We start from the raw sequence: 10,474 nt of genomic DNA on the forward strand, positions 1-10,474 counted from the left end.
CGGTGTCTCTGTGGGAAGAGGGTAGGGAATGGGTATGCTGCCTGTCCCTTATCCTCTGTCCTCCATCCTCCCTGCCCATCCTCCAGGGTTTTGCTTGGGAAACTGGTTGGGGGACCCTTCCCCATTTTCCTTCCCGTCTGCTCCCCACTGGTGTCAGCCTCTCCCATCGTTATTTTCCCTGCGCCCATGTGCCAGGAGGACTTCGGGTGTGCCCACCAACACAGCAGAACTCCCTGGGGTGTGTGGGGACAAAACCCGGGACAGAACAGCTCCCATGGGACCCCCCTAATCGGGTCCCCAACCCACTGCCCAGGGAGGCCGTGCCAGATCCGGGAGCAGCGCAGATCCCGGCTGAGCCGCGGGGCTGGGCCCTTCCTGCGGCAGGAACCTCCCGAGGAGCCGTTTCCTCGTCGGGCGGCAGCGGGTCCCCTCCGCCAGCGTCCCTTCCCGCCCGCCGAGGGGAGGAAACGCGCCCCACAACCCCGTGCTGCAGCCGGGGGCCGGGCACCCACCCCGCCGCGGAGCCCGGCCCCGTCTCTCGTCGAGGCGGCGGCGGAAACCGGGCGAGTCGGGACCAGCCCGGCGCGGGCACGAGCGGCACCCGCGGGCGCGCACCCGCCCCAGCGCCGGCCGCAGGTGAGAGCGGGGCCCGGGGGCCCGGGGGCTTCGGGGGCTCAGCAGCTTGGGGCTCAGCGGCTTTGGGGTCTCGGGCATGGTGGTAAGGATGGTGGCGGTGACCCCAGGGCTGTTCCAGCAGGTTCGGGCGGTTTGCGGAGCTGCCGCATAGGGCTGGAGCTCAGCGGGGACCCCGAGGGAGCTGAGCTGGGGGGTCCTCGCCCCAGGACGGGTTGGGCGCTGCCGTCACCTTTTCCCTGCCCCGTGTCCCGCAGGCGGAGGCGCCGGGAGGCCATGGAGGCGGCGGGGCCGGCGGAGGAGGCGCTGGTGCTGGTGGAGTACGGCTTCGAGTACCGCGCCAAGGACGGCACCCTGGTGTCCATCAAACCCAACGAGCGCTATGTCCTGCTCAAACGCACCAACCCGCACTGGTGGCACGTCCGCAGGAGCGGGGACGCCCGACCCTTCTACATCCCGGCCCAGTACGTCAAGGAGCTGCCACCCATCGCCGCCCCAGCCCCGCTTGACCCCCCGCCACCAGGACATGCTGCGACAGAGCCGGCCACGCTCGTCCCTCAGCCCCCGCCAGCCTACGAGTATCGGTTCATCGGCGCCGCCGAGCCGGGCGAGCCGGCAGGAGGGTGCCCGGTGCCCCGCAGGGACTCGATGCTCCAGAGGGACTCGGTGCCCAGGAGGGACTCGGTGTTTCAGAGGGACTCGGTGCCCAGGAGGGACTCACCGCCATCACTCAGCTCTTTTCGGGTCCTCCCGGGGCTGACCCCGCACCCCGCTGAGCCTGTGAGACCTTCGCAGTCCCTGGATGACCTGGCGCGGGTGACACCAGCACCACGCGGTGCCACTGCCATGGGGGCACGAGGGGACCCCCCAGGACACGCTCGCCCGCTCGGGAAGAGCCGCTCCGAGACCCTCTGCGCCTCCGGCAAGGACAGGGACGTGGCCAGGAGGCGGCCGGGGGCCGGCCCCGCGGCTCAGGTACGGTGACATCCCCACTGCTGTCCCCAGAAGCTGCGCTGGGCGGGGGGGTAGCGGGTAGGGGTGTTGAGCCTGAGCCCCTCGGCTGATTCAGTGGCCGTGTTCCCCCACTGAGACCTCCAGCACAGGGTGAGGTGACACCCTGGCACCGCAGCCACCGCTGGGACCCCCCAAGTCCCCCCACCGAGCTGACCCCGTGGGACAAACCTGCATGTGACCCCCCCGTACGGGTTTACCAGAATTGACCGTCTCGGGGCTGTGAGTGACCGCCTGCACTGGGGCCCCCCCGCACACCCTTCACCCTCAGCCCCCTGCCCCGTGTCTCAGTTCCCCCCTCATGGGCACCCCTGGGCTCTCCCAGCCCCAGAGCCCCGTGGTCCCCGGGACAGGGGGACTCGGTGCCACCCAGAGGGGCTTTGGGGTGTCCCCCTCAGGTTCCCGGAGCGTTCCGGGATCAGAGGAGGCAGAAAGGGGTTAACAGGGAAGCGCGGCAGCTCCTCCCTGCAGGGGCGGGTGCCTCACCTGGGCGCAGCACCCAGGGACCGAGGTGGGTGCTGGGTGCACCCCGGCACAGGCCAGCGCCCCGACACCCCAAAGCCAGGCTCACCCCACACCAGTAAGTAGCAAAGGGCCCTGCCCAGAGCCCCCTGGGCTGCCCCTCCCCCGGGGTCACCCGAGGGTGGGGCGCCCCCCCGGCTGCTCACCTGCCGCCAACACGGGCTGGGGTACACGGGGTGAGACAGTGACGGCACAGGGGTGGGTCCCACGACCTTGTCCCCTCCTCACTTGTCCCCGAGCACCTCACTTTGGAGTAACCCCAAGCACCTGGAGCACCCCAAGTCTGAGTGTCCTCCACTTCTAGGGGGGCTGGAGGGATTGTGCCACCTGGGGGAGTTGCTGGAGGAAATGGGGTGTTGGTGGTGGGGGGCTATGTTTTACACCCCATTTTCACCCCATTTCCCCCCATTTCCCACCCAATTTTTACCCCATTTTATACCTTGTGCCCCCAGCTGTGCCCTTTGCACACCCAAAGCCTCCGACCCCCCTCTGGGGGTGAGCCAGCATAGTCCCCAGCCCGAGTGCCACTACGGGGGCATTCCCCTTCCCTGCCCAAATCCAACCGGTGCCAAAACCATCCGGCATCGGGCATGGCGGGACCATGATCCTGCCACCATGTGCACCCGCCGGGATGGGATGGGATGGAACGATCCCGGTGTTGCGGGGACACAGCAGCCCCAGATCAGCCTTCGGTGGAGCAATGTGACACCAGACGGGGCACCCAAAAGTTTCGGGGATCATCCCAGTGCAATTCCTGCTTGCTTGGCCTTGGCTTTGCCGGAGGGGATGGCGAGTGGAAGGTTGTGGGGGACGGGTGACAACAACCCCCAGAGAAGCCAATTCCGCCCTGGGCGTCTCTTCCGCTCCCCAAACCCGGCAGGAAGCGGCGGGTGCAGGGCCCGGCTCAGGGCGCCAGCGGTGTTACCGGAGCCTCTCGGTGTCCCCACGGCTGTCCCCACCCCGGTGCCCCCAGTGCTGCCCCGGTGTCACCGCGATGGGTGACCGGGCGCCGGGGGGTCCGCAGCGGGCCCGGAGCAGGGTGCTGCAGCTGCTGCACTTGGGGAAGGTAGGCAGCACCCGAGGGTGCACCCAGCCGGGGGACAGGGGGGTGTTTTGGGGTCAGCCCTCCCCATGCTTCCCCTTGGGTTTCCCTGGGGGTTTATGGGCACCGGCGGGTGTCACCATGCCCATCCCAAAGCAGGGAGGGGTACCCGGCCCCCCCAGGGATGAGAACCACCCCAGGGATGCACCCATGGGGAAGAGAGAGGTGCTGGGGGGGCTCCGTGCCAGGGATCCCCCATTGCCACCCCCATGTCCCTCATCCCCAGGAGGAGGGTGACCCCCCCCAGTGGCTTCTGGCCCTGCTCACCATGGGGGGGTCGTGGGGTGATGGGGGGAGGATGAGGGGGTTTCATCGAGCTGCTGTCCCCCTCTGATCCAGGGTGTCCCCAAGGACACTGCACCCGCTGTCACCTCCTTCAGGGTGATGGGCAGGGCTGGAGCTGGGACCTTTGTCCCCACAGCCATTAGTGAGAGACTCAGGCTGTAAAACTGGGGAGATCAAAGGGTGCCAGGAGGGGGTTCCCTGCTGGCAGCACCCTCCTGGTCCCAGGGGACACATCCCCCGCCCCAAGCAGCCCCACAGTGGGGAGTCAGCCAGGCTGGTGCTGGGGATGTTATTTTGGGATACAGTGGTGAGACTGTCTGGTTCAGCATCCGGCTCTGAGGGGGAGGCCGGGGCTGTGGGTGCTGGAAGTGTCCCAGGGCACAGGTGATGAGGATGCAGGTAATGTGGGTGCTGGTATCGGTGATGTGGGGGCAGGAGGTGTCCTGGGGGGCTGGTGTTGAGGGTGCTGGGGTGCAAGCGTGGGTGAGATGAGTGTGAGTTTTGGGGTGCTTGTGCTGGGGAGGTGGGAGCAGAGTCTGGGGGTGCAGGGGACGATCAGGCTGGAGGTTTTGGGGCCGCAGATATCAGTGCAGAGGTTGTGGGTGTTCATGGTTTGGGTGCCAATGATGTGGGTGCTGCACACAGCAGGTGATGCAGGTACCAGTGATGTGGCTGTGGATGGTGCAGGTGGTGCATGAGTGGGTACCCATGACACGGCTGTTGATGATGTGGGTGACATGGGTACCAGTGATGGCAGTGCTGATGATGTGGGTGCTGCTGCTCCAGGTGCTGATGATGCAGTGACACGGGCACCGGCGGTGCGGGTGCTGCTGCGGGTGCTGCTGCAGGTGCTGCCCGCAGTGGGTGATGCAGGTGCCAGTGACGTGGTGCTGGCTGTGAGGGTGCTGCCAGCAGCAGGTGACACGGACAGCAGTGACACAGGTGCTGGCACTGGGGACACCGATGTCTCTCCATGGCCAGTGGGTGCTCCCTGCCCCACTCTGGGTGCTGTGGGTGCCCCTCTCCACCTCCTAGCCACCTACACCCCATCGTCAGCACCTCCTGCCCCATGCTCTGGGGGGCCCGGGCAGGGGGGTGACCCAGCAGCCAGGGCAGGATCCGGCTCCTCAGCCCCTCACCCAGCTGCCACCCTGACACCACAGTGGGGACATCCCAGGAACGCCGTCCCAGCTGCCGTAGTGACACATCCATGTCCCCCCAGGCACGCAAGGAGTCAGAGGAGACACCCGATCCCATCTACCTCAACATCCAGGAGCTGCGGGAAGAGGCCGCAGCCGCCAGCTCGGCCCCAGAGGAACCCGGCGGCTCCGTGTCGGACTGGGAAACCCACACGGACACGGACAGTGGACATTTGTTTTATTATAACCCGGTGACGGGCGAGACCACGTGGGATTGTCCCTTTGGGCAGGCGGCCGATGGAGTGAGTCCCGCCGCCTCTCCCGCCTCCTCACTCGCACACAGCCCGGAGCTTCCCGAGTGGGAACAGCACGTGGACCAAGGAAGCGGACAGACTTTTTTCTATAATTCGGTGACAGGTGAGACGTCGTGGGACCCCCCCACTGCGGGAGACACGGGCAGCCCCCGGGAGATGCACCCTGGGGGGACGCGGTACGGCCCCATGGAGCAGAGGGTGAGCACCCAGCGAGGCGCGGGGATGGGCTTGGGATGGGGGGAGACAGGGATGGGAATGGAGATGAAAAAGGGATGGGATGAAAATGGAGACAGAGGCAGAGATCGGGATTGAGAAAGGGATGGGAGATGCAGTGGAAATGGAGACTGAGAGGGAGATGGAAACGGAGACAGATGGGAAGGGAGATGAAGACAGACGAAGATGGACAAGGGTATGGATACAGGGGTGTAGGAAGGGATGAGAATGCAGATGGAAACGGGGTGGGATGAAAATGGAGGCAGAGATGAAGATTGAGAAAGGATGGGAGATGCAATGGAGATGAAGATGGAGACAAAGGTGGAGATGGGAATGGAGATGAAGACAGAAGAAGATTGAGATGGGAACAGATCCAGGGATGTAAAAAGAGAGGGGAATGGAGATGGAAACAGGGATGGGATGGGATGGAGATGGAGACAGGGATGAAGCTGGAGATGGGAGACAGGGATGGGAATGGAGATGAAGGTGCAGATGGAGATGGGAATGGATACTGGGATTGAGATGGAGATAGAAACAGGAATGGGAATGGAGATGGAGACAAGGATTGAGATGGAGATGGGAATGGAGATGGAGAAGATGGAGATGGGGCAGCCCCCACCTGGGCAAGCCACACAGGGATGCAGGTCTCTTGGTAGGGCACAAGATCTTGACCAGTCTCTTCTCTCCAGCCACCCACTCCAGAAACGGATTATCCCGACCTGTCTCCAGATGAGCTGGAGTGTTATCCCGAGGAAGACTATTCGCCCGTGGGCTCCTATGATCAGGGGGCCTCTCTCTGCCTGTCCCCGAGGCGCCCTGAGGAGCTGGGCTCACCTCCAGGCTGGTATGGGCACAGCCACCCCGAGGGAATCGTGTTCTACCCCGAGCACTTCGCCCCTGACACGGTACGGGATAGGGATGGGAAGGGATGGGAACAGGGATTGGGACAGGACTGAGGATGGGCATGGGGACAGGGAAAGGGACAGGGAATGGAAGAGGAATGAGCACAGGGATAGGAACTGGGATAGGGACAGGGATGGGTTATGGACAAGGACAGGGACAGCAATGGGGATGGGGACAGGGCCAAAGATGCAGACAGGGGTAACTGCCAGGGATAAACATCCTCACAAGCCCCCGAAGCAGGGGCTGCAGGGGCTCTGGGGTGCCGTGGGTGCACAGCACAGCCCCCTCCTGGCATGGGCACCTTGGGCCTCACCTGACGCCTCCCTGCCCAGGTGCCATCGGGCGGCCGCCATGAGCGGGCCAGCAGCGGCTCCAGCCAGGACAGCGGGCTCTTGGCCTGGCACGGCACCGTGTCACCGGCAGCGGGCACCAAGGAGGAGAAGGTGAGCACGCAGCGAGGGGCACCCAGCCTGCCCCCACCCTGGCACCGGGGAGAGCAGGGGGCAAATTTGACACCCCCACCTTTACTTTCCAGTTTAAAAGCCTCGAAAAAGCTGGGGTGCTCAACCGGACCAAGACGCTGGACAGAGGGAAGCGGCTCCGGTAAGAACATCCCGGTGTCCCCTGCAACTGGCGACAGGAGTCCAGCAGGGTGGAGGGGCTGTGCTATCCCACTGTATGACCCCTGCTCTGCTCCCCAGGAAGAACTGGAGCTCCTCCTGGACAGTGCTGGAAGGGGGAATCCTCACCTTCTTCAAGGATTCCAAGCACTCAGCTGCCAGCGCCTTGGTGAGAGCCCCAATGGCCTTGGGGCAGGGCAGCTCCTGTGGGGTGGGACCAGAACCCATGGGACTGGGACAGAACCCATGGGACAGGGCCAGAACCCATGGGACTGGGACAGAACCTATGGGACTGGGACAGAACCCCTGGGACTGGGCAAGGACTCACAGGATGTGGCCAACACTTGTAGGACAGGGACAGGCACCCATGGGGAACATGGCACTGGCCTCACCTCTGGGGTGGGGGTTCAGGGCTCTGTCTAGGGAGTGCAGGGGCTCTTAGGGGAGGGGGACCATGGCCAGCACCCACAGAATGCAGCCAGCATCCACAGGATAGGACCAGCATCTGTAGGACAGGGCAAGGATCCACAGGATGGGGTCAAAGCCTGCGGGATGGAACCAGCACCCATAGGATGAGGCCAACATCCAGGGCACAGGGCCAGCACCCACGAAACAGGACCCCTGGCACTGTGAGGGGATCAGCACTTGAAGGATGGGACCAGGACCCCCAGGCCGGGGCAGGTGCCATGCACAGGGACCCCTGGCACTGGGACATGTCCCCTCGCCCCCCCGCACACACACACACACACGCTCTCCCCACAGGGGTGCCAGTTGTGGGGCACCTGGAGCTGGTGGGAGCCAGCAGGAGGAAGCAGTGCCAGCCCCAGTCCCCCCCCGGGCCCAGTTCCCCCTCCAGTGCCCAGCAGCCACCGGATGCAGAAGTTGTCGTGGGTCTTGCAACACCCTGCGGTGACAGCAGAGAGGGGGGAGACAGGGGACCCACAGCTGGGGGAGACGCAGTGCTGGCCTCACCTCGGGGGTCCAGGGCTCTGTCTGGGGGTGCAGAGGCTCTTGGGGGAGGGGGCCGTGGCCAAAGTACCCTGAAACCCAGGGCACGAGGAGAACCAGTGGGTCTGATGCTCTCCCCCTGCAAAATCCCCTCCTTGGGGGCAACCACTCTCTCCCTTCCTGCAGTGTCACTGAGAGGGACCCCAAAGCTGGAGCCCCCCGGGGTCCCTGGGAAAGGCTGGGAATGTCCCTTGAGGTGATAGCAGGCCTAGGGTCTGGCTGTCCCCAAGCTGGTGGCCATGACACTCACCCCACCACGCAGCCCCACGTCCTAGTCCTGAGAGACCACAGGAGGGGACAGAGGGGTCCCATGGAGGACATCTGGCAATCTTGCCTTTCTGGAGGAGGGCAGCCCACACCCCCCAGCAGGATCCTGGTGTCCCTGTCCCCTCTGGGCAGGTGCCACCCTCATCCCCTTGTCCCCACAGAGGCACCCCAGCACCCTGACCACCCCCGAGCACACGGTGGAGTTGCGCGGGGCCACCCTCACCTGGGCCGGCAGGGACAAGTCCAGCAAGAAGAATGTCCTGGAGGTGAGCAGGTGACAGCAGGAGGGAACCTGGTCACACCACAGGGCAATGCCACACCTGCCCGGCTCATCCCAGCAGGGGTGCAGGGGATGGAACTGGGGACACTGGGGATGTGGGGACACCGGGGTGGGAGCACAGGGACACACTGCACTGCCGGCCACTGTCCCGTCCTGATGGGCACCGAGAGGTTACCAAGGGACATCCTGGCCCCCAGAGGAGTTTTTCCACTCGGGCTTTGCACAGGAATGAGGTTTCCAGCCGTTCCAGCTCCCCGGCACCGTTTGGTGTCACCGGAGTTGGCGTCGGGCTCAGCCACATCCTGGTTCCCAAATCCGCGTGGTTGCGGCAGCCCCGTGCCCTTTCCCTGACCTTTGCCTGTTGCTCCGGCAGCTGAGGACGCGGGAGGGCTCGGAATTCCTCATCCAGCACGACTCGGAACAGATCATCACCGCCTGGCACCGGGCCATCGCCGACAGCATCGGCCGGAGGGTGAGCAGGGCCCCCCGCCCCGCGGCCACCCCGGGGACGGGCCCCGGCGTCTCACGGTGCCCCTTCCTTAGGGCTCCTACATCCTCGGAGAGGAGGATGCCGAAATTCGGGCTGAATTCGGCTCCCGGGAGAAGCTGGGGGGCGGCGAGGAGAGGAGGGCAGGTGAGCAGCGGCACCCGGGGCGGGCCCGGGGGCCCGGCAGAACCGCCCACCCTGCGGGGTCCCCGGGGCGGGACAAGCCGGGAGCCCCGGTCGGTCCCTCGGGATGGTGCTGACCTGTGCCATGTCCCCGCCAGCCGCCGGGCAGGTGACGGGCAGTGCCGAGAGTGACACCAGCAGAGTCCGGAACAAACTCCGCAAATTCCTGCAGAGGCGGCCGACGCTGCAATCCCTGCGGGAGAGGGGCTACATCAAGGGTGGGTGTGGGGGGGCGCTGGGCCGGGGGATGCTGGGATGAGGGGCTGGGATGGGAGTGGATCGGGCGTGGGTGTCAGGATGGGGATACATCAAGGGGATTGCTGGGATGAGACTGGATCAGGATGGGGTGCTGGGATGGGGCTGGATCAAGGATACGTGCTGAGATGAGGGTAAAGCCAGAGTGAGCGCTGGGATGGGGTATCGGGATAGGGCACATCAGGGGTGGGTGCTGGAATGGGGCTGAGTCCCTCTGGATGTCTTCTGGCTGGAGGGTGGGCGGGGACAGACAGGGGGATGGAGTTGAGACACCAGGCTGAGTGACCAAGCCCAGCCCTGACCCAACATCTTGGTGGTGGGTTCGGCCATGTCCCATCACCTCCAGCCACCCCGATGGCACACTCCTATGGGAACAGAACCCTCTCTCCCCAACCCTATCCTGCACTAGCCACCCTCCTGGTGTCCCCTGGCCGTGCTCATGTCCCCGCTGTGTTCCCAGACCAGGTTTTTGGCTGCTCACTGCTGGCGCTGTGTGAGCGGGAGCGGGGGACGGTGCCGCACTTCGTCCTGCAGTGCATCCAGACCGTGGAGAGGAGAGGTACCACCCTGGGGACAGGGACAGCCTGGGGCACCAGCACGGGGACAGCTCCGGGGACAGCCTACATGGGATGCTCGGGCTTTCCTTGGAATCCTGGTGCTGGCTGCTGTACTGGGTGCTGTCACTGTGTACCACCTGGCTGTGGGCATCCTGCAGGGGACAGCAGGGACACATGGGGACCTGGAGTTCCCTCAAGAGTGTCTAATGTCCCATCCCAGGGTGGGTTGTTTAACTGGGAGCTTTCCCCCATCTCCATCTGCCCAGGTCTGGACATTGATGGGCTGTACCGGGTCAGTGGTAACCTGGCCACCATCCAGAAACTGCGCTACAAGGTGGAGCACGGTACGGTCACCTGCAGTGACAGTGGGGGACAATGGGGTATAACCCCCCTCGAGGGGCAGAGGGACAGGGCTGTGGTTGGGGAGGGGGCAGCCGGGGACCTCCACCCATCCCCGGGGGCTCTGGACACAGCTGAGGTGCTGCCCCACCCCCAGACGAGCAGCTGGACCTGGATGACGGGCGCTGGGAGGACATCCACGTTGTCACCGGGGCACTGAAGCTCTTCCTGCGGGAGCTGCCAGAGCCACTCATCCCCTTCAGCCACTTCGACAAGTTCATCGCTGCCATCAGTGAGGGACAGGGGACGGGATGGGATGGGATGGGATGGGATGGGATGGGATGGGATGGGATGGG

The 10,474-nt window shown here is 65.0% G+C and overlaps 1 protein-coding gene across 1 annotated transcript in view; it reads left to right on the forward strand.

Moving 5' to 3' along the window:
• The first annotated feature begins 171 nt into the window (after positions 1 to 171).
• Positions 172 to 10,474, forward strand: part of ARHGAP27 (Rho GTPase activating protein 27) — an 11,511-nt gene continuing 1,208 nt past the window's right edge. The window contains 15 exon segments of the mRNA XM_042021562.1: positions 172 to 600; positions 602 to 636; positions 891 to 1,608; positions 4,776 to 5,204; positions 5,909 to 6,124; positions 6,455 to 6,565; positions 6,658 to 6,725; positions 6,824 to 6,911; positions 8,179 to 8,283; positions 8,671 to 8,769; positions 8,841 to 8,931; positions 9,066 to 9,185; positions 9,683 to 9,781; positions 10,046 to 10,123; positions 10,276 to 10,410. Of these exon segments, the coding sequence (XP_041877496.1) occupies positions 187 to 600; positions 602 to 636; positions 891 to 1,608; positions 4,776 to 5,204; positions 5,909 to 6,124; positions 6,455 to 6,565; positions 6,658 to 6,725; positions 6,824 to 6,911; positions 8,179 to 8,283; positions 8,671 to 8,769; positions 8,841 to 8,931; positions 9,066 to 9,185; positions 9,683 to 9,781; positions 10,046 to 10,123; positions 10,276 to 10,410 (2,806 nt within the window). The 5' untranslated portion in view covers positions 172 to 186.

Source organism: Corvus kubaryi, unplaced genomic scaffold (genome assembly GCF_017639235.1).
Source record: "Corvus kubaryi isolate FWS band 111438036 unplaced genomic scaffold, C.kubaryi_AGA036_p1.0 37152, whole genome shotgun sequence".
Taxonomy (NCBI): domain Eukaryota; kingdom Metazoa; phylum Chordata; class Aves; order Passeriformes; family Corvidae; genus Corvus; species Corvus kubaryi.